The sequence below is a fragment of the Aethalodelphis obliquidens genome, unplaced genomic scaffold (genome assembly GCF_003676395.1).
Source record: "Aethalodelphis obliquidens isolate GAN/ISIS:26980383/991018 unplaced genomic scaffold, ASM367639v1 scaffold59, whole genome shotgun sequence".
In the NCBI taxonomy this organism is placed as follows: Eukaryota; Metazoa; Chordata; class Mammalia; order Artiodactyla; family Delphinidae; genus Aethalodelphis; species Aethalodelphis obliquidens.
The window spans coordinates 3,535,005-3,558,934 of NW_020838003.1; the positions used below are offsets into that span (position 1 = coordinate 3,535,005).

The 23,930-nt window shown below is 44.1% G+C and overlaps 1 protein-coding gene and 1 long non-coding RNA gene across 5 annotated transcripts in view; one reads left to right on the forward strand and one right to left on the reverse strand.

Annotated features, from left to right (window-relative positions):
* Positions 1–6,393, forward strand: part of PARM1 (prostate androgen-regulated mucin-like protein 1) — a 99,024-nt gene extending 92,631 nt beyond the window's left edge. The window contains exon 4 of the mRNA XM_027087610.1: positions 4,495–6,393. Coding sequence (XP_026943411.1) covers positions 4,495–4,579 — 85 coding nt within the window. The 3' untranslated portion in view covers positions 4,580–6,393. The remainder of the gene's footprint in view (positions 1–4,494) is intronic.
* Positions 6,394–8,419: 2,026 nt separating this feature from the next.
* Positions 8,420–23,930, reverse strand: part of LOC113609905 (uncharacterized) — a 192,534-nt gene continuing 177,023 nt past the window's right edge. For 2 of the 4 annotated variants that reach the window (XR_003428862.1, XR_003428863.1), the window contains 3 exons: positions 15,280–15,408; positions 11,720–12,110; positions 8,420–8,823 (listed from right to left, as the gene is read on the reverse strand). This is a non-coding gene — a long non-coding RNA (uncharacterized LOC113609905). Of the gene's footprint in view, positions 8,824–11,719; positions 12,111–15,279; positions 15,409–17,650; positions 17,804–23,930 lie in introns of all 4 variants that reach the window. The other 2 variants (XR_003428864.1, XR_003428861.1) reach the window with 2 other exon arrangements.

Consider the following 23,930-nt stretch of genomic DNA (forward strand, 5'->3'; position numbering starts at 1 on the left):
GACCTGCTGGGGAACCGGGGTTGACCCTTGTAAAGGAGAAGGTGTTTTCTAAAATATGTCTGTCTCAACACAGAAAAAAGTTAAACACCTCATTCATTTTCAAAGAGCGTTGAGTTCCATTAAGTATTGATGCTATAGCTATCTTAAAATAGGTACCTTTTAACAGTTGTGGAGAAGGCCTCAAACCATAAATGTCACACCACATTTACCAGTTGTCACCAACAAGGCATCACCAGTTGTGACTGCGGGGAGTGGGGAGTGTTGCTTTGTCAGAGCAAAACCACTTGAGAAGGAAGCAGTGAGGCAAGGGCTTCACAGAAATCATTCCCTATTTTGTCCCCTCAGGTTCTGCTTTTAGCTAACTAAATCATCCCACGCAGTAGAACAATAGTGACAGTAAGCACAGTGTCATTGATTTACAAGGACTGTGGGCCTATACTGAGTGCTTCAAAGCCATGTCATCACACGGGAGAAATTTAGTGGTAGTTCTCTTCCCTCTTCCTATCTTTAAGGTTAAAATGGTGGCTTTGGCCCTTTCTGTTCTTGAATAAGGTATTTTCGCTTTGCCATGGTTATATTGCACAATGCATCGCCACAGGCCATACTAATCCCCGCTGGTATTGACAAAGTAAACTCTGTGCCTTTACTCCGTGTACTGTTTATATGCTACTGGATGTAAGCAGTTATTAACAAGTATTTATAAAAGTACCATCACATGAAGAGCAACGTATCAGACATTCAGAAAATGAGAAGCAAAGTAAGACGTAGTCTGCCCCCGGAAGGTTTACTGTCTAAGGAAGCCAACGCACAGCAAATGGAAAACTTAGCTATGCTGGCTTGCTGGGTGCGGTCTTTATGAAGAAATGGAGTAAATGAAACTGCCTTGACATGACGAGGATGTCATTCATACAGAGTGCTCTTAAGATTGAAATTAAACGCAGCAGCCTTGCAGTACAGAGCCAACAGGCCTTCGTTTTAGTACCACCTCTCCCAGTACGTCACAGTGACAGTCTTCCAGATCCCTTGGGCCGAGCCCCACCTTCTTAATCTTGAGAGTGGGAGGGGTTTTTTGTTTATTTATTTATTTATTTATTTTTGGCTGCGTTGTGTCTTCGTTGCTGTGTGCAGGCTTTTCTCTAGTTGTGGTGAGCGGGGGCTACTCTTTGTTGCGGAGCACGGGCTCTAGGTGCGTGGGCTTCAGTAGTTGTGGCACATGGGCTCAGTAGTTGAGGCTTGCGGGCTCTAGAGCTCAGGCTCAGTAGTTGTAGCACACGGGCTTAGTTGCTCCGCGGCATGTGGGATCTTCCCGGGCCAGGGCTCGAACCTGTGTCCCTTGCATTGGCAGGCGGATTCTCAACCACTGTACCACCAGGGAAGCCCCGAGAGTGGGAGTTTTTTCACCACTTTAGACCTGACAAATGCCAATCTGAAAAATTCCCCCATTTCCATCTAAAACATGCCATGATTTAAGAGGTTCTGACCAAGAGAGATAGTTTAAAGTGATCATTAATGATTCTCTTCTTATCTCACACACACACACTCACACACAAAATGTGTTTGTCTTCCTCTTTCCACAGTATTACAGGATTTATCCAAACCTGGCTTGAATCCCAGCACACCCAATTCTTCTCGTTTAGGCTCTTATTACATTAAAACATGCCCTGCAGGTTCAGTATACTCCCAAACATGGTTTATCTCTATTTCTTGCTTTGCTTCCCTCATTTATCAGTATTTTGCTCAACTCACAGTCCATTCAAATGAGAAGACAAAGAAAAATGAAGGCTCCATCTTTTTCCTTTATTTTACTAGTGTGTGTGTAGTAGACATCTCTTATAATACAGCAGATTCAGGTATAGCTCTGATCAAATAGTCTTGCCTACAATAACCACGAGCAGTAAGACCTGACGCCCAGAAGATTTTTAATCCTCTAACCCCACTCTCGCATGATAATAATTTTTTTTAAGTTATAATATAAGAAGCTGGTTTTATAACTATGCCTGGGGCATAGTTTCAGGAGTTCCTGGAGAATGTGAGGGAGGCGCACTTTTCACTCAGTATCCTTTTCTATTTGCAGATCTGTCATGCGCTTGTGTACGTTTCATTATAATAAAAATTAAAAAGCAATATTGGGCAACATTTATTGTGCATTTACTATGTGCCAGGTCTTTTATATGCATGACCTCATTTAATCCACCCACCAATCCTAACGCAATTTTTTTGTTTCTCCGTTTTATAGACGAAGAAACAGGGAGTTAAAAATATATTCAAGGACATACATCTGTAGGCTCAACTGACATTTTATGAGGATCAAATTATATGATAGATATAAAAATGCTGTGAGAAAGCACACAGCGGTGAGACAGGGTATCCTATCAATAAAAGAAGGTGCCTATTGGGTCCCTTTTGGCCAGACTTGTCACAGTAAGTCATGCTGAAACTTAGGCCCAGCTCCAGTCTTGTAATCCCTAGGTTTCTACTTGTTCAGTCTATAACTTCCGTTTCTCAACCCTCCTATTAAAGAATTTGATTGGAATTGGAGGTTTTAGGTGTGGGGGAAGTGTTGGCGATGGATGGGCGGGACCTCATTTACCAACACTGCCCTCCCCTATTCCTGCCAATCAGTAAATCAGTGGTGTGTTATTTGTGACCTCTTTCCTTCTTACACCCACAGAAATGAGTGTGGGTCTTCAGGGAAAACAGACTATTTTGTGGAAGTTTCCAGGTGTATAGACTGGGTCAACTGAGCCAGCCCTCGGGACTGAAATCAGAATTTTGAAAGCTAGGAGTCTGAAGCCAGCACGTCAAGCATCTCTTTTCAACTACCTGACAGATGTAAATAAGCTTAGAAGAGTGACAGCGCTTATTTTAGCAACAGATAGAAGTATATAGCAAAAGCTTTTTGTGCCTCTCGGGCTGTATTTTCATTTTGTTTAACTTTCATATCTAGCTGAGAAAAAAGTTAGGGGGAGTGGGTATGTTCATCTGTACTATAGATAGCCTACCTGATTTCCAGTGGCGAGGTGTCAAAATTCACAAGCTAGCCTGAACCTCAGAGGCACCAGATGCTCATTTTGTGGTGTTCTCCAAATCTTGTCATTGGTTTTATTCTTAAAATGCCATAACCATTCCAGGAAGCTCCCACCTTGTGAACAGATTGGATGTTCAGGATGTATTTTTTCCTATCACTGTTTCTGCCACAAACATTTATCAAGGACTTACTCCTCTAGGTGCTGGAGATAGAGGCAAGAACAAACGAAACAGGCAAATAATCCGTGTGTATAGTCTAATTTGAGGAGAGAGGCAGGCACAAAATAAATACGTAAATTGTATCGCATGTTAGAAGGTGGTGAGTGCTATGAGAAAAATTAAGCAGGGAGTGCTTTGGGCGGGGAGTGGTTAGTTAAATAGAGCTCCTAAGGAAGGCTTCCCTGAGAAGGTGACATTTGGGCAGATGTAAGGCAATGAGGGAATGAGCTATGTGGAGATCTGGAGGACAATTGCTCCAAGCTGAGGGAACAGTAAGTGCGAAGACCCTGAGGCAAGAGTGTGTCAGGCATGAGAGGAGAGAGCAAAGAGGCCAGTGTGGTTGGAACCGAGCAAAAGGCACTGGCATAGTAGCTGGTTTGCTCAGAAAAGTGACAGGAGCCAGACCCTGCAGGGCTTTGCAAACCATCGTAGTGACTTTGGCTTTGACTCTGTGTGGGATGACGGGCCACTTAAAGGCTTCACACGGAAGAGTGCTAAGCATCTGATTTCAGTTTCTTTTTGAAATAACATTAATCGTGGAACAGGTTGCCAGAATGAGCCAGCAAAGCCGGATAAACCCATATTGCCGTTGAGCTAAAGTGCTAAGCAGACTCCAGGGAGCTGAGCTCAGAGAACTGGCTTCAGATCCCGGAGGTGAGGGTTCGACTCATAGCTCAGTTGGGTGACTTTGGGCATGTCAGTTAACATCTCTGAGCCCCATTTTCCTCGTCGGAGAAATAAGGATGAACAATACCTGGCCCATGGTTTTATTCTGAGGATCAAGTGAACACGGAACATAGAAGAACTTTGTAGCTTATAAAACATTATATAAAGGTCAGGAGGGCGTGGTGAGAGCAACAGCGGTTCTGGTTGTGTCGTTATCATTTCAGGGAAAATGAAGTCCAGGACCTAAGCCAAAATGCCAGGAACGCAACCTTCCCTTTCCCATTACTTCTTATTAAATAGCCATGGAAAAGGGGCCTCTTCCTCCTCCAGCATTGGAGGTCAAGGAGAGAGACAAGGACCCAGCTGATCTCGACAGAAGGCGCCAGTTGGGCTCCCAGTGGATCAGTCATAACTTACAAGGTGTCTGCGGACTGGGGCCTCCCGGCTTGGTGCGTCTGCTACCGAGGGGTGTCCTAGTGAAGAACTGTGTCTCCTCTCCCCGGTTCAGGCCCCAGGGCACGGGGCTGTCCACAGATGGGCAACTTCTCCAAATAACCACACCCCTCTTCTCCTTCCCACCAGGCATTCCTCCTACGGAAGGCTCTTGGATGACCACGACTACGGGTCCTGGGGAAACTACAACAATCCTCTGTACGACGACTCCTAACAAAGGAAGGTGGCCTGAGATGAGGAGTAACTGTCGTTATTTATCAGTGCTTATCCAGTAGAATTAATAACAAGTACCTGATGTGCATTGAGCAACCATCCTAAGCCCTGTTTTGTTGGTTTGGTTGTTTTGTTTTCCTCCCTCTCCTCTGGCTGCTACAACTTCCCCTTTCCGGTACCAAAAAAAAAAAAAAGAAAGAAAGAAAATTATTTAAAAGTGAGTGGAGTCTGACATGCAGCTGACATGGGCCAACCCTACGCTGTCCAGGCCGGACGCCACGGTGGAGGTGTCTGTACCCAGCGCAGGTCCCACTGCGAGAAGAAACAGGAAGAGGGATCAAGTTGTGTTGTCAAGGGTTCCTTTTAGGGGAACTTTCAGTGTGTGGTATTTCTTAAACTTTTCTTTAGGAGATTACATTCAGTCTCAATGAGGGGAAAGGCGATGAGTGCTGGGAGGAGTTTGCCCTGCAGGTAAGGAAGCAGGGGTTTCTCAGATTCCTTTTTAATCTCAATTTATCTGGTTGTGTCCCACAGGACACCTGCTTGGCTCTGCTAGCTGGATGCCAGTTTCTTAGCTGCCTAATTAAGGAAAGAGGAACCTAGAAGGTGCCCTGGGGGAGGCCAGCTGGCGGAGGGGCAGAGTAGCAGGCTGCTGTCAGATCTCAGCCTGCCTGCTACCTGGCCTCCCCTCCAGGACACCTGTCTCTGCTGAGGATGCCCGTTCTAGTCAACCGCAGCTGGGACCCCAGCCCACAAGCTTTCAGCGGTTCCACAGGAGAAGGCTGTGAGATGAGTTTAGCTGTAGAAAAGAAAGGGAGAGACGTGTGAAGTGAGTGTGCAATGGGGGCGTTGAGGAGGGTGGGAGGGAAGGGGCGTGTAACATACACCGCGTACCTCATTAGGGAAGGTAAGAGCTGCCCTCTGTAACTGTCAGAGACATCCACTGCCTGAAGGAGCCTGTAGACTCCTTGCTTTCTACCCCCAAAGCAACTGGTTCACTGCCTTACTGTCTGTTCGATAAAGGCTGTAAACTGGTTGTTCTTGTTGTTGTTCTTATTGCTGTTAATTTTTTAAAGGCACTAGTTTGTCTGCGGTTGCTCAGTGAGGCTTTTCCGTACAGACACAGTGATTAATCCGTTCACTTTTCCCAAATGTTTACCTTACTAATTCTGCTGTTTGATAAATGGACACCCCTGGGTACCTAGTTTTCAAATCCTGCATCACGAATTTTGAGAAAGAGCTGATCATCTTGTGGGCATCCGTTTCCAGCAGTGCTTCTCACAGCAGGTAATTGTGCTTCCCCACCCCCATCCAGGGAACATTTGAAAATGCCTGGTGATACTTTCTGAGTGTCACAATCTGGGGGTGCTACCACTGGGTAGAGGCCATGGAGGCACTAAACATCCCACGATGTACAGAATAGCCTACCCCAACTAAGAGTTATCTGGCCCCAAAGGTCAATAGTGCCGAGTGTGAGAAACTCTAATTTATTGTGATGCTCGTTGCGACAAAACAAGACGCCCCAGGTTAGGGATAGTTTTTACTTTTACCTAAATGAAACGATTCGCTCAATTTTTATCTCGAAAGTATTTAGTGTCGGCGGATGGGTTGTTTTTGCTATGCATGGTTGCCTTTTTATTTCTGTGTGTTTTCTAGATAGCTTTATTTCATGGCTCTAACCCTGTCCTCCTGAAACACCTGTGTATTAGCAGCCAGCATTTTAGTCCTGATTTCATAGCGTAGAAAATATACATTGGGTTCTGTTTCAGAATGTGTCACGGTATCCTATGCTATCATAAAGAACTTGAAACTGCATCATATTTTATTTCTAAACGTGGACCTGCTGCCATGACTCTGTTTAGTTTCCAGAAACTTGACCCTCAACTCCTCCTGTCACTCACTGTGGCCCAGCAAAAGTACTGACATGAAAACAGCCGCTACCGTGCTGGGCTAAACTTCTCTGGTGGCAGAGACGTTAGGGCCGGTGACACTTTCCATGATGTGCCAATCCCCCGCTCTGAAAGAAATTGGACAAAGAAAGTGGACATTCTCAGAAAAATGGCCAGGAATGACCAAGGGTACCCCTTCTGACCATGCTTGGCCTGAGTAATGATCCCTCTTTCCTACCCTCACCCCCTTTATAGGCTTTCAGTTCGGCAAAGGACAATTCAACAACGACAGGACATTCCATATGTTTTTTTTCCTCCCTCGGCCACAGATGTGTTGACAAAACGTCCGTGAAGCACCTTTGGAGAGGTGGTCTTCTGGGTGTTGCTCAGTCATAAATACTGGGTGAGAGGGACCAGCCTCTTCCCAGGGAATCCTGACTCAGCTAGCATCTTTCCCTACCAAGGCTGCTGTTGTACAAGAGCGCTTGATGGGTTGGTTGCTCTTATTAATTTCTGGATCCTTAGGGTAAAGAGAGGGATCTGGACCTACAGCAGACGCGTTCAGCAAGGCGACAGCTTCCCATAAACTAACACTCCTTGTTATGTTAGTGTAAAATACCAATGGGTTGAACCTTATTTTGCCAAGTGCATTTTTCTGTTTTTGAGTTGGCCAAAAATGTTAACAACTGCATTCAACAGATATGGCTTAGCACACTCACACTCACACACACACACACACCCCTGAAATATATGCCAATAACTGACGTCCTTTACCTCAGGGAGCGAGTCTGTTCAGGCCTACTTAAGGGAAATGGTTCCAGTCGGTCTAAAACAACCATGTACTCTCCAGGGACCGGACTAGTCATAATGCATTAGAGAGAATGTCAGAGCAGGAGAGAGGCCAGCAGCCTCTTCTAGGTCACAGATGGCAAATGACAGAGTGGGGTTCAAGTTTGTTTTCTTTTACCGTGGCCCCAGTGAAGTCTCCTGCCCTCCCTGGACGTCTGTGTCTTCATTTCTTAGTCGGGCGTGATGCTGTCCTACGGACCTCACCCCATGCTACCTCACAAATGTGTTGTGAGGATTAATGAAATCACGTCTACAGTGTTTTCAATTTCTGGAGAAAAATATTTATAGACATTTTAAGTATTACATAAATGTATACGTGATCTCAGTTTCTTGTTTGATGTGTTGTTTTTACTTAAATCTATGAAACGACAGCTGTATAGTAACTAGATACAGACAGCTGTTACAACTCCAAGCTAACCCCCAGTGCCGCCGCCTGACTCCTGGGACCGTGAAGGATGGTTTCCATCCCTGAATGAAAGGATGGCCCGGGACATAGGTCTCACAGACTATTGAGTTAGGGTAACACATATGGATACCTGAACGCTAACAGCAGTAGACCTGGCCTTTACCATCCCAAAGTTTTCTGAGTTCTTCGTGGAGTTGATTTTGGTTTACTGTCATCTGTTTGCCCTTTATCTTGCTTGCAAGGGTGCATGGTTCAATCCCTCGCATCTGGGAAATGAATTCTGCAACTGGGCCAGATGCTAATTTGCACGTTGATTCACCTTCTTTGCCTTTTATCTCTTTTTGGCAAATGAATGTACCATTTCAACTTTGATTTTAAAGTGCTAGTTGATATTGGTAATAGTGCTAACCAAGAGACCAATGCCAGATTGCTTTTTTGGGGTGAGTTAGCCAACGTCATTTCAAGATGGAAAAACTTGCAACTTCTTTGATATTTGATCTCATTGTATCTACATTTGTTGTAAGACGTATTGCATACTAATGATAATGATATCAATTAAAGTTCTTAAAAGCTTGCATCTGACAGTGTTGATTCCCATTTTGATATGTTTTGTTATTCAGGCCGTTCGGTTCCTATGCTCAGTACTGCTCAGATTAAGTAGTCCTGGCTTGTTCTTAGAGAAAATTTATCCCACATCAATAAATAATACTTTCTGCAGAGTGGGAAGTTCTCTCTGATCTTGAAAGAGAATTGAAGGATGTCAGAAATGAAGAAACTTTACAAGCAATGATTTTACTCTTAACCATGTACCATGCCTTATAAAATAGTTATAAAAATAAACACTTTGATTCAATAAACAGGTAGCGATCCGTGATAAGTCACGTTAAGGCAGCAGCAGTCCATTTGATACTTGCTTTGCTCTCCTTCAAAAAATTCGGCATACCCATCCATCTGACAGTTAAATAGCAAGCAATTTCAATCATCCAGAATATAATTTCCACCTCCAGAAGCCAACCGAAGACTATTCTGATTCTGAAGAACGCAGCGATAACAAAGGCCATGTATCTTGCAACATAGGAGAGCAGCGGATCCACCTGCAGGCTAGAGCAAGTTGATTTGATGATGGATTTAAAATTGAGGTCAGATTTCATATGTTTAGGTACCTGGCTTCCAGCGGCACAGCATGGAGGATTGCCGGGGAGGACTCAAGATGAACAAAGAGAACCAGACGTGAAAAAGACCCTTCCCCGTTGATCATTCGGTCATTTCTCGAAGACCCGCCGTGGGCACGAAAGCAAGTAACAACTCCGTTATTCCAAGCTTGCCTGAGCAGGATTGGTTGGAAAACACATTAAGTGTGTATAGAAAGAAAAAGCCTAATAATAATGTGTAGTGTTTACATATTATGAATTATTGGTTCCAGATCCATGTTTTCCCTGTAGTATAGCTTTTCCAAGTCAGGTCATAATCTGTTTCAATCACTGAGTAACCTATCTTCAGTCTTCTACTCTCCTAATATTCAACAGTATGCACCAATAGCTAGTGGCTATATTTTGATTTTTGTCAGAAAGGACTGAGTCATGAATGACACTGAAAAACACTGATCAAATTGGGAAAACACCTGTAAGAGGTATGACCTCTTCTCTTAAAGGATGTAATCTTTGGGGCTTCCCTGGTGGTGCAGGGGTTGAGAGTCCGCCTGCCTATGCAGGGGACACGGGTTCGTGCCCCGATCCGGGAAGATCCCAGGTGCCGCGGAGCGACTGGGCCCATGAGCCATGGCCGCTGAGCCTGCGCCCGGAGCCTGTGCTCCGCAATGGGAGAGGCCACAACAGTGAGAGGCCCACGTACCGATAAAAAAAAAAGGATGTAGTCTTTGGCAAGTGTAGAATGGACTACATTTTCTTCACTAAAATAGCATTAATCCGTTCCAGTCAACAAATGTATTGGGTTTCTATTTAAGCAAGACACTGAATATTTACTAAAAACAAAAGCAGCAATGTATATTCACTAGGAATTTTAGGTGCCTGTGGGCAATTGTCTAATGTAACCCTTGCATCAGCTTCAGGGGTCATTACACTCTTGCCATCTTACAGATGGGGAAACTGAGGTTCCAGGACGTTAAATTCATTCACGCATGGACTGAATCCTTCTGTGTGCTCCACAGTGAATGCGACGCCCCCTGCTATCCAAGCATTTACTGTTCAGTAAGTGGCAGAGGTGGGATTCAAACCAGGTCTGTCTGTCAGCAGAGCCATTTCCACCCACGGGACTGGTATCTGATGTAAATATAACCCAGGTCTTAAAACTGTCAGATCCCTTGCAAAGTCCCGCTCAGCTATTTTGGGCCATCTCGAGGGTGCCTGGTGTGGAGCCCAGAGCGAGCCCAGTCAGCTCCTGAGCACGTACCCCCTGCCAGGCACTGTCACCTTTCTGCTGACTCCCGCTGCCCCGCTGGGCTGTGTTCTCTGCCAACGGGGAGACTGCCTCCCCTCCCCCCAGTTCTGCAAGAGCACAGGCCCCTGCTGTCACCCAGCGTTTTAGTGAAAACCTCTCTCTTATTGTCCCCTTGCAGCCTCCCTGCTCTCCCCAGGAGTCGGATGTGAGCCCACAGCAGCCTTGGACTAGGGACGCTGCCTTTGGTGTCACTGCCCCCTCTTGTCCGAAGGCTCCATCATTGCGCTAACTCGTCGTTCCTTGGGGTCGTCATAATAATGCTTATTCTCACATAGACTAACTGTGTCAAAGATACTGTTCTAAGCATTTTACATGGATTAACATCCCTGTGAAGAGATATTGTTAATATCCCCATCAGTACAGATGAGAAGACTAAGGGCCAACAGGTTTAGAAGCTTGCCCCAGGTCGTACAGCTGGTAAGTTGTGGGGCAGAATTCAGATGTCACCAGTGCACCTCCAGAGTCCATGCTCTTGACCACTTCCACAGAGCCCTCACTGTGTGCCAGAGGTTCCTGGCACGTACACTGGGCCAGCCATCCCAGTGAACCCAGTGGGACAACCCGAGGCCAAGGCTGCAGAAGCAAGATCCCTACCTATAGGAAGGTTTCTAGAGTAGCCAGGGGGCCACTCTTAGGGCACCCGGCCGACCAGGCTCTTAGCTGCCTCTGTGTAGATTCTCGCACTGCCAGCCAAGGTCACCCACCTGACAACCTCTGTAATCAACAGCAGGGGACTCCAGGCTGACCCTTCCCAGGCCCCAGACCACACAGCAGCTACGGTGAGATGGTCCAGACCGCCCTCTTATTCCCCCACTGACCACGTCTCCCTTGACACTTGGACAGAAACCACCGCAACAAACACTGCTGGGCAGAGTGTTGAAAAGTTCCAGTCAGTCAGAAGCCAGATGTTGTCGGGTGGTGTGAGACACAAATGACCACAGCTCAGCCCCTGTGCCAGGACAGTCAGCCCTGTAACTAGGGTTCACCAGGGGAAAAAAAAACAAAACAAAAAACACTTTTCCTTGAATTTCTGGGATATATATTAAAATCTTACTATGAAGTTAAGGATTTCAGATAGAAATGAGAGTCTTACGCAGGCTTTGTGAGAGCGGGAGGAGAAGAGGTGAGGGAAACCATGCCAAATAACTGCTGACGTTCTTGGGTCTCCGGGAGGCTGCAGTGTCTCAGGCTGCAGCAGTGAGGCAGGTCATTCTCAGGAGCTCGGGGTGGGGGCGCGCAGCTGCCCACACACCTGCTGGCGACAGCTTCTGGAGAATGGCCTTGCCTTTTCCATATTGTACCTGAGAACCTCTTACGGACGAGTTCTAGCCAGAACCTTTCAGGAAAGGGAATTGCAAGAAGCGTGGTTTCTGCCCTCTCCTCTGTATTGCAGAGCGCAGGGTGGTAGCGATGCTGAGCTGAACACAGACAGTACAGTCCATTCGTCTTTCCCCAGATTAGAACTTCCCCCAGAAGACATAACATCCTGTTATCCCTAATGTGATACAACTGTCCCTTACACAACTGAGGATGTACTCACCTGCTCCTGGAAAAGAAAGACACCGCCTCCCATATGTCACCTTATCTCCGAGAATATTCATTCCTAGTTCAGATGCAATATTCCTTTGCTTTCCTGTGACTTAAATGCCAAATTATAGGGTTAGCTGCTTTATATTGGCTAGAGGGGGCATGAGAAAGGTGGGAAAAGGAACTGATTAATATATATGCCTATATCCCTATCAAAGCAAGGAGGAGAATATGCATAGGTACAAAAAACTTCCTTTCAGCAGCTAGTCACGTGACACGTTGCTGTCCATAGCTTTCTTCTCCCACTCGCAGTCTCCTTTTATCCTCTGCCACCATCTCCTCTGGTCGTGGTTCTTTACGTGGCAACGCAAATGTTCTGTCAAAATGTGAGTACAACTTGGGGCCTGGAGAAAAGAAAGGGAGCTACTGAACTGGACGCTGTTTTTATAACACTATTGCTTTGTCTTGCTTATAGTCATTAAATCATTACTTTTATATACATTGCTGTTATTTCTGTTTTCTTTAAAGATACAGTAAATGAAGTTTTATGAACCCACAAAATGCATATATTTTTATTTTGACCTAAATTTTAAATGAACATGGAAGAGAGAGAACAGCTCACATTGCATATAATGTACCAAATCCTCTCCCCTCCCGCTAGCCCTCCACCCCACTCATCCACTCCCAACAAATAGAAAAAGAAGGTGGGGGGAGCGGCTGGGCCCGTGAGCCATGGCCGCTGAGCCTGCGCGTCCGGAGCCTGTGCTCCGCAGCGGGAGAGGCCACAACAGGGAGAGGCCCGCGTACCGCAAAAAAAAAGAAAAAAAAAAGGTCGGGGGAGAAGATAGACAAAGGGTTCAAAACCCGTCTCAGCATTTTGCTTGCTGCAGGCAGAGCCATGGCCATCCCTGGCCCCATCCACCCACCGATGGCTCCCAGCTCCCTGCCTCTGCTTGGGGTCTTGTGAGGAGAAGGATGCAGATTTCTGAAAGCTGGAGCATGATAAAGAGACCTGCTGGGATGAGCAGGGTTTCCTTTAATTTATTCACTTTCACCGTGGAAGTTCCAACAGCCACACTGCCCTCCGCATCCCTCCAATCGACCTCCCACCGATGAGGAAATTCCAGGCTGCAGATGGGTTTGCTGGGCCACGAAAGCAAGCTCTGGAGCTGATAAGTGATCAATGATATACGGGATAAGTAAGCCCCAACGGTGATTAAATCTCCAGTCCTGAGGCCCAGAGGCTGTTGGAGCGGTTGTGCTGTCTCCTCCTGGACATCCATTTCTGAAAAGCAGTCAAGCTCACGGAGCAGCCCTCCTCATGGGGGCACAGTTTTGAGACTTCCGTTGCCTTTCAAGGGTTCCCAGCGTCACCTGGCTGTTGGCCTCTTCTCCTCCAGAATGGAGAAACTGAGGCTTAGAAAGGTTAAGTGACCCTCCCACGGTCGCAGAGCTAGTAAGAGGCAGTCTCTATTTCAATCCCGTCCTTCTTACTCCAAAGCCCATCTTCTATTTAGTATGATAATGCTTCTCAAACTTTAATGTGCATGCAAATCACAGGGGATCTTGTTAAAATGCAGATTTTGAGTCATAGTTTGGGGGTGGGGCATAAGTTCTGCATTTGTAATAAGCTCCCAGGGGGCGCTGATGCTAAGGTTTCCAGGCTGCCCCCTGACTGTAAACTGCAAGGCAATATAAAATGAAGCCTTCTACTCATAATCCCAGGTGAACCCCGTGGGCCTGACCAGAAGCAGTTCTCAACAGAGGTGACACACCACCTCTTAACGGCAGGGAAGCAATGTGTGGAAGCATAGATTAGTTTTGATTTTTAGTCGTTCGTGTGACAGTGGAGTTACTGGCATTTCGTATCTGAGAGTGAAGAATGCTACAAATCCGACAACGTGTGAAATAATCCAGGTTGATTTTCTAAGGACAGTCCTGCACGGCACAGAACTGTCCCACCTGGAATTCTTACGGCTTCCTCATCAGGGAACTCTGAACAGTAGCGTGGGGCGGTGTGCACTGCTGCGGGCACCATCTCTTTGGCTGCCTTACTTCCATTACTTGTTCTCAGTCATTAGAAACATCAGCTCTGCCCTCCAGCTGTTCTGCTGCAAACTGTCATCGCTGACAGCTGCTCTCCAGGATATCACTGCACACGCATGAGTGCACATTGATGTCTTTCTTCCTGGTACTCCAACGCGTTAACAGAAAAGATGATCTAAGATGGGCCTAATCTGAGAGAAATATGTTCACACATTTCTGGGTACCCCCAAAGAGCACAGAGATGTTGCTATCACACAAGCTTGGGCATGTTAGGAAAGCAAGTAGACCAGCTGATAAATTCACATCATTTTGCATCCCATGAGAATTTCTAAAGGTATTTATTGAGAAGATGGGAGAAGAGCTGATACCTACTAAGCTTCTGCTATGTGTCAGGAACCGGACAAATGCTTTACAAATATTATTTCATTGCATCTGTAGCATTGAGTCATCATTACAAATTCAAACTCTGAGCTGGAGTGTCTGGGTTTGAATCTCAATTCAACTAATTACCAGTTGTATTACCTTGAAAAAAACATTTACCCTCTCAGTGCCTCAGTTTCTTCATCTGCGAAATGGGGATCAGAAGGGTACCTGCCTCTTTAGGCTGCTACCCAGCGTTAAGTGAATTAATACCTGCTGAATGCAGACAAAAGCTATGCTTGCTAAACAAAATAGCCATGAAAGACAAATTATTTTTCCCTATTTTACAGATGAGGAAACTGAGGCTCACCCAAGTTCACATGCCTACAATCTGACAGAATCTATCTGATCAATCACAATAAAAACTAATATTCAGGGCTTCCCTGGTGGCGCAGTGGTTGAGAGTCCGCCTGCCGATGCAGGGGACACGGGTTCGTGCCCCGGTCCGGGAGGATCCCACATGCCGCGGAGCGGCTGGGCCCGTGAGCCATGGCCGCTGAGCCTGCGCGTCCGGAGCCTGTGCTCCGCAACGGGAGAGGCCACAACAGTGAGAGGCCCGCGTATCGAAAAAAAAAAAAAAAAGTGATATTCACTGAGAACTGATTATGTACCAGACACTATTTTAAGTAATTTAGTAGCATCAACTCAATTAATCCTTACAACCACCCTGAAAGATAAGTAGTAGCATCCCCATTTTGCCTTATGAATAAACAGACTTGCCACAGGGTACGTATATGTTTAGTGGTGAATCCAGGAACTGAGCCCGGGGGGTTGGCTCTGGAGCCTGAGAGCTACAGTTCCAAATGGCATGCTTTATCCATTTCCTCACCTACCCTCGTTGGTCTTCTACTGTGTACCCAGCACGGAGCTAGGCATATTTTGGATCAAAAGAAGTAAAACTCACAAAGGTCACTTTCAAACTAATAATGTAATGCCATACCTTTATCTTCTTATAGGATAGATTATTGGTAAAAGCAGCCTCCAAAAATAAACCTGCAGTTAGGTCTCAGTTCTGCCAATTACTAACTTTGATGACCCTGGACACACTGCTTAACCTCCCTGAGCCTCAGATTCCTCCCCTAAAAAAATGTAGATGATAATACTTACTTGGCAATGGTGCTTATAAAGACTAAGTAAGATCTTTTATGCATATTGTCTGCAAACTGAGCGCCGCTCAATGGCTGTTAACCCTCATTTCTTCTTTTCCTTTCTCCATGCCTCAGAAGGTATGACAAACTGGAATTAGAAATGCAAATATTATTGACACATGATATACAATGAAGTTTGTGGATGACAGCTAGAAGAGTCCCAGAGTTGACTCTTGAATTGGACTTTCACTCCATAAAATCCATTCCATATAATTAAAATATAAAATAATCCTGGGAAAACACCCTCGCTTTGGATATACACTTCGACAGACATATTTAATATGTAAAAACAAACACAGAATATAAATCTATATTTTAAAATATCTTGAGGGTGAGGGTGGGCCTAGGCTGTTTGGTTCCTGAAAATTGGACCGAAGATGTTGTCTTTTCCTGGGAATTTTCTTAGTAATCACAATCAGCAGTTTTCACTGCTCTAGGGACCCTGGAAGCGTTCAATATTTGGTTCTCTTGGGGAAAAATTTTCCACTGATGAGTGAATGAGTGTGAATGGTCAACTCTAAGGGAGGAGTTTCAAAGGTGACTTCTCTTACAGAGACCACCCTGCTGCTTTTTCAAAAGCATGAAGCATCTATCTTAACAGTACCCTTCATCTTTGAAGACATCAGCTCACTTCTCCAGAGAAGCCTTCGCTGTCTTTATATCAGCCCATTCAGCTTCCCCTGAAATCTGAAATTTGCCAGCCAGGTATCTTTCTGAATGACTCACCCATCCTTTACTCCACTTACCACCTTTTCCTGTTGGTTTCCCAAGCTCTGTTCGTAAGATTTTTTTTAAAGTGACAATCAATGCCTTACTGATAAGCTAAGAATTTATAGCTTAGTTCAGAGCATGCATGCTCTTTAGCCAATCATGAATTCATGTAATCAAAAGTTGTTTTCACCTTTCAAATCAACACACCGCCTTGTGTGGTCACTGATTATTTGCATTGACTTAAGTCTATTCGAAAAGCACATCAGCTTCAGCTATTAGGTATTCATAAATACGAAGTTTGTTCATTATGGTTAAAGTGCTATTTATGATAAGCCTGTAAAGATTTGAACTTCTCAAGTTAAGCCATCCTAAGTTATGGGGTATCTGTTTCCAAATATTACATTAATCACATATGATGTCTTTGCTCAAAATGGGGATTCGGGTCTGTTAACTAATCCTACTAACAGCGCTTCTCTTGGAGCTAAAAAAAAGATTCCAGGTCTCAACTGAATTATTTTTGGCAGTCAGTAATCCCATGTCCCAGAGACGAAGTTCTTTGCATAATCAAGTTTTTAAATGTCAGTACGGTTTGGAGGGTTATTAAAGTATTTCTGACTTTTGAAAAGGCTTCTAAATATCCTGATATTGTTTAATCTTTCCTAATGAAATTAGATAAAAGCTGAAGTTTTTGTCAGTCTGAAGGGGATTCCAATACCGAGCCATGGATGCTGAGTGACACGTCTGCACATTTAGTCCTAAAATATGTAGCCCTGAATCCAGAGAAAATAGCCTAGCCTTGGAAGAGGTGAAGTCACAAGCTTGAAAAGCTTAAACGAAGAGAAGCCATGAGGTATGTTCACAGCCCTTGAATAAATAACTTATTTATATTGAGCATATTCCCAACCCAATTTCATGAATTTGCCCTTCTAGGAATTTGCGAAGTTGGAGGACAAAGTAGTGTCTTATTTGATGGTAAACAAGACGAGCGTGCGTCAAAATCTTCTGCTGTGTGCCACGTGAAAGTAGTAGGAAAGTGACAAAGAAATGGCCGTTGACCCAGATGACATATAAAGACCAGGTCCCATAGTAGTCATGCCTACAAACATTTTACAAATGAACATGTAAGAATATTTTCAACCTTGCTAGTAATTTTTAAAATTCTAAATAAAACTAGTGCACCATATTGCGTCACAAGTTTATAGATAACCACGATAAAAAAATCCGCAACTTTAAAAACCAAGGTATCCAATACCAGAGATTCTGCGATGAAACTATCATTTCGTGTATTTCTAGTGGGATGTAATCTGGCACAATCCTTCTGTCGCTGGTCAGAAATCCAAGAATCATACTCCCAGATAGAGATTTGTGTGCAGGAGGCTTATTGGGGAGTGATTGGGGATGGGGAGAGGTGAATTGGAATTGCAATACCATGGCAACAAAGGTCTCAGTCAATCCCACAGGAAGCTCTGGGGCTGAGGTGATCCTCCAAAGTTGTCTCAAATTGGAGTATTAATTACAGGCTCTCCTCTGCATAACTTTGCACAAGGCAGCTCTCTCCATCCTACAGAAAGTCCCAGAAAGGGAACTCTCTGAGAGCTACCTGCCACCAACACTCTTACCAGCTGGGGGAATGAATGAAACAAGCTGGAGGGGGATCTGGGTGGCACACCGTGGCATCCTGTGTAGACAACTCCTTGCTCCCCTTGCTTCATATAATAAATTCTGGAAGAAAATCTTCCAGTATTCTGTTTGGCTTCTTTTCCTAGGAGAATCTTACAAGAGGAAGGTTAGTAAGAAAAGCTGCCATCCCTGCCATTGAACAGGCAGTAACAGACACTCATTCTGCCTGTCCTCCACCACCTATTCTAGAATCTCCCTGCCCTCAACTAGCACCTCTGCTGGTCTAGGTGGCTAGGTTACAGAGATGACACAGACACTTATCTCTGGATAAGAGTGGCCATGACCAACAGGCACATGAAAATATGCTCAACGTCACTAATTATTAGAGAAATGCAAATCAAAACTACAGTGAGGTATCACCTCACACCAGTCAGAATGGCCACCGTTAAAAAATCTACAAATAACAAATGCTGGAGAGGGTGTGGAGAAAAGGGAGTCTTCCTACACTGTTGATGGGAATATAAATTGGTGCAGCTACAGTACTATGGAAAACAGTATGGAGGTTCCTCAAAAAACGAAAAATAGAGTTGCCACATGATCCCAAAAATCCCACTCTTTGGCATATATCTCTACAAAACTACAACTCAAAGAGATACATGCACCCCTATATTCATAGCAGCACTATTCACAATAGCCAAGACATGGAAACAACCTAAATGTCCATCGAAAGATGAATGGATAAAGAAGATGTGGTATATATATACAATGGAGTACTACTCAGCCATAAAAAAGAATGAAATAATGCCATTTGCAGCAACATGGATGGACCTAGAGATTATCGTACTAATTGAAGTCAGAAAGAGAAAGACTAATACCATACGATATGACTTATATGTGGAATCTAAAATACGACACAAATGAACTTATCTACAAAACGGAAACGGACTCACAGACATAGAGAACAGATTTGTGGTTGCCGAGGAGGGACGGGGAGAAGGGATGGATTGAGAGTTTGGGATTAGCAGATTCAAGCTATGATATATAGGGTGAATAAACAACAAAGTCCTACTGTATAGCACAGGGAACTACATTCAATATCCTGTGATAAACCATAATGGAAAAGACTATGAAAAAGACTGTATATGTGTGTATATATATATATATATATATATATATATATATATAAAACTGGATCACTTTGCTATACAGCAGAAATTAACACAACATTGTAATTCAACTATACTTCAATAAAATACATTTTTTAAAAAGAGAGTGGCCATGGGCCACTGGTCACCATGACCTTCCCAGGCTGTGTTTGCTGCTACATTTACCATCAAAACTGGGCAAACAGTTACCAAGAGCATCCCAAGTGGATCACCTGAGTGTCAGATATATTCTTCCTGCCACTGGCTGCCCTACCTCTGCCTGGTGGTCAGGGTCAATTACTCCTGCCAGTATGGTGACTACTCTCTTTGCCTGCTGGTCTCTTGGAGAAAGATCTTTAAGGTAACTGAGCAGGAGCTTAATCCTGTTAATGACCTTAATAGGGTCTTGCTGTGTTCCTTGATGGACCCATCATCCCTTTAAGAACCAAGACAATGAAACGTTAGAATCCAAAGTTGCGGAGAAGGGAAGCACAAAACCCCCAAAGGGACCACCGGGGCCGATGTTAGCAAAGTCACTACTGCTTTCACCTTTTGCTTTCAGGATCCATACCTTCCACATCTTGCAAACACAGCACCATATAATATGTAATGACTTGAAGCACCTGCTCCATCTTAGAGGATAGCGTCCCATATGCACAGAGTGTTCTCTCCAAGATGGCGCCTCAGCTGGATCTCCAACAGACTGCGCCCGTGTGCTGTCGGTCCAGCAGCCTGTGGGGGGTTGGGGTATGTGATAGGACTGTAGACACCGTGGTCACATACCCACCATTCACCTCCTTTGCTGCATAGTGTTGGTCTCTTGAGCCAATGCAATTTTATGTGGGAGCCCACGTCTATGGATCAAGCAGTTCGTAAGCCTCGGTCGGTGGTGCTGGCCGAGGCCTTGCCAGCAGAAAAGGCAAACCCATGTTTGGAATAGGTGCCAAACCCAGTGTGAAAGGGCCCGTGAGCCTGGACCTACTGCAGATCCCTTGTCTGCTCTGAGACCCACACAGAGCTGGCCATCTTCCATGTCACCCCGTAAATGGATTGAATCAACATTCCCAGTGTGCTGCACCCAGATATCAGAGACACCTATCAGGCATTGTCTTCTTTCCTGGTGGTGGGAAGTACCAGAGGCAATAATCTGCCCACAACTAGAGAGAATGTTCCAGAATGCTCCAGACCATTAGACTAAAAATTACATTGATGCTGTGGGCCCCTGAATCTCCTTAGGGTTTATTTCCAACCCTCTGGAACAAATCCTATTCATTTTCTATTGTTGTAAAAAATTACCATAAATTTAACAGCTTAAAACAACACCCAGGTCTATAGGTCAGGAGACAGGCAGACCCGGTTGGATTCTCTTCTTGGGGGCCAAAGTCACGGTGTCAGCTACGTAGCATCCCAGATCACCACTGTTAACACATTGAACAATTCCACTGCCACCCACACAACAGACTCTCTGTGTTCTGCCTACTATCAGTAGGTTTTACTTGCTGCCCAATTTTTTGCGTAATACACTGAACTTAATGCACTAAGTAGCCACTATTTGTATTTACGGCTTTCACTCTACTTTTTAAAATTAGAACCTGTGGCCTATTTCATGGCCAACTATTCCAGGTGAATAAAACAGTAAGTGTTTTCATGTTTCAATGGCATCTCTTTTTACTAGCTATAAACATGACTAGTCCTCCTTCAGAACTAATCTCAATGTATATTTTCCTATCTACATCATGACTTACAAAGTTATTGCTAACTAAAGGAACAAAATCCTCCCTACATCATGGGTTTTCAGGAATAAAGAGAACAAAAACTTGTCAAGCAATTTTCCCTCACTTGTCCCTTAATGTGACAAATGTCAGGAGCTTTTTAAAACTCTGAAATCAGTGGTTTTATAGAGCTGCAAAGCAAGATATTTATTATCATTGTACACTTGTGATAGTAATTGCCCCTTCACATTACATTTTATTGATATTGAACAATACACAACAGAACCATGTCATAAAGGAATTTTACCAGTAACCCTCAAACATAATACTTATTAACTTTGTGACTAGTTTTACAAATTCCTGTGATTTGTACAATAAATGCTCATTTTTGTCATGAGTAGCACTACTTTAAATATTGTTTTTCCTTTTTGGTCTCTTCTTTGCCTTTAGCAACAACATTTGTTGATATTATACTAGAAAGCATCATTGTGTGCTTGTCCTTGGAAAATGTATTAGTTTGCTTTGGAGGTCATTTGTGGAAGAAACTGCTATACGATGCCAATTTTCCCCTTCCTCCTTAGTATCAGAACCTCACATTTTAGATGGACGCTATGCTGCTCAGATGGAGGACTACCTGCCCACTTCCCTTGCAGCTAGGATGGTCATGTGACTAAGTTCCACTCAGTGAAATATAAATAGGTGTGTTTGTGTAGGACTTTTGGGAAGTCTCCTTGAAAGAGAACAGGTGTGCCTATCCTTACTTCTTTTTGCTGGCTAGAGTAGGATTGTGATGTCTGGAACTACAGCAGCTATCTTTGACCATGAAGTAACAATAAGAACAGGAGCTAGTCCCTCAGATGGTAGAATAAAGAGAAAAGAGCCTGGGGCTCTGATGACACCATGTGCTTGCTATACCAACCCTAGACTGCTTGCCCTCTGACTTCTTTGAGAAAAAGAAATTAATATCCTTCCATTCAAGCTACTGTTATTTTGGGGTTCATTTCTTAAATCCAGCTGAAATTATTCCTAGTGGATATATTATAATACTTTGTTTTAAAAAGATGAAAAGGCTACTATGTCTTCATGTCTCTATTTGACATTTTTCAATATATAATTCACTAAGTACTAGAGGAAATTTTCAGTCCAGTAGCACTCCAATTTCAGATAATTATTGTTATGCTTTCTAACAATACCTTTTTATGTGTGTGAAAATTCATTGTTCCCGTGGATTTTCTTGTCCCAGTTGATAGAAGTTCACAGTGTATGTTCATGATATCCACTTTCTCTGTTGAGAAGTTCTGTTCATATATTCTGAGTCACAGCATTGATATGGCTATTGTTATCATTATATTTATACTTTGATAAGTCCTTTTAAGCCTTTGTACTATTTTGGTCAAATCAAGATATCACGCAACAGCCAAAATCAAAAATAACAAACATGGACGAGAACACCAAATAAAATGCAATTGTAAAGAGAGGTTGGAAAATCAAAACGAACAAACATGAACAATAACACCAAAAAAAATGCAATTGTAAAGAGGGGTTGGGGAGATCCATTCAGCTTGCCAGGTTTTCTATGCATAATAGTTTGGAATGGTCTCCCGTCCAGTTTAGGTTTGAGGTGGAGAGAGAGCTTGTGAGTGTGACAAGCATAAAGTAAGAAGTTCTTGGTGTGAGAGCACAAAGGTGTGCACATGTGTGTAATATAAGCTCACCTCTGTAAACCACCTAAGATGATGACAAAGAATGACATTAATTAGAACGTTGATCAGAAGTTGATGACTAAGATAATATCTACATACTTTTCCATCTGTAATATTAAGTAAAAACCATTTAAGTGTTCACAGGAATTGAATGTTAGAGTACAGTTCAAAGAAAAGAGTTGTGAACAGATAGAGGAGGATGGAATCTCCATTCTGGCCAAGGCTACGGCACCTGGGACTACAGGTCAGGCTCCTACAACCACAGACCCTCCTCCCTTCAAACTCTCAAAACCACCCTCAAATCAAGTGGCATTATGGACACTTTCCACTTAAGTATACGTGAGGGGCATCTGCCGTGTCCACTTGTTATAAGCCCCTCATAGCTCTATCACATTATCTCCGTGGGTCTCCATGCTTCCAGCCTAGATTAAGAAAAGGTCACATGCCTCTATATCCTCTACCTGGGCGAAGAGAAGTGTGGGAAGGAGGGGATGCCTCAATGTTTAAAGAACTCTTGCTTCTGCCATTTATTTTTGGTCCTTTTGTGGTCTGGGGCAAGATCTGTCTGTGTGTGAAGTAGTGCTTGCAAACTTTTTGAAATTCACACCCAGCACAAACACAGTAATGAAGATGAACCAAATGTTAGCAGGGACAGCTGACTCACATGACCTTTTGACACAAGCAATGCTTTTAGAATATTTTGGTTTGCTAGGAATATAACAGGATCTCTCTGAAGCCTATAATTAATCTTACATTGCAAATAGGTGAAATAGATATGAACGAAACGTTTATTGCTTTTTCCTGTAAAGGTGTCACACTTTCTGAAGACTTCTTGATAAACTGTTGGGCCAACCAGTGGTCTGGGGAACCCATTCAGACCTCCCGGCCCCATGAAGCAGAAATGTCACAGTGAGAAAGTTTATAGCGAAAGAACCAAGAAGCCCTGAAAATACTACTTTGGTGTGAAAGATTGATAAGAAGGGACTCTAACAGCCAGTACACGGCACTCAAACAAACTAGTTCTAAAGCGCAGGTACCTTCTGAGTTCATCAGGAAAACTGAAAATCGCACCAGCCTGTGTGCAGGTCCTTGGCAACATGAGCGTAGTAGCTGGGCTGTAAACAACACCTGCCTAAGAAATGGGATTGTATTTCAAAAGGAAAAAATCATGTTGTGTTTCATGTGGATTTATATGTCTGGCCTCTGCTCTAATTGTAACTCCAGGAAGGTTTACTATGAGCACTGAGAGAAAAATGTCTCTGCCAAGCATAGTTTTATGACTGCCCCTGGAAGAAGGGCGTACTATGGGGGCTTTAGTTATTCCACCCTGGGACGCATAGGGTCAGGATTCCCTCCATCCAGCCCCTTCCTAGTCATTACTGGCTGGTAAGCCAACATTTTCGGGCAGGGGCAGAGGCACCAGGGGAGTGAATTGAAGACCACAAACAGAGCTGCTATGGCTGGCTACTCACAGGTAGTGCCCTGCACAGCTGCAAGGATGCCATCCCAGGGTCAACAGCGTCAATGGCATGCCCTGGGGTTGTGCAATGCGGTGGCTCTGGCCCCAAAGGACCCTGTGCCTTAAGAACCTTCTCTTCCAATCTCCCCAGTGCCCCATTCCCACTACCCCAGAGCCTTATCAAAAACAGATGGGAAACACTTTACAAAGTATAAAAAACTATGCAAATCTAAGGGACCTGGGAGAGTAATGGTACTCTT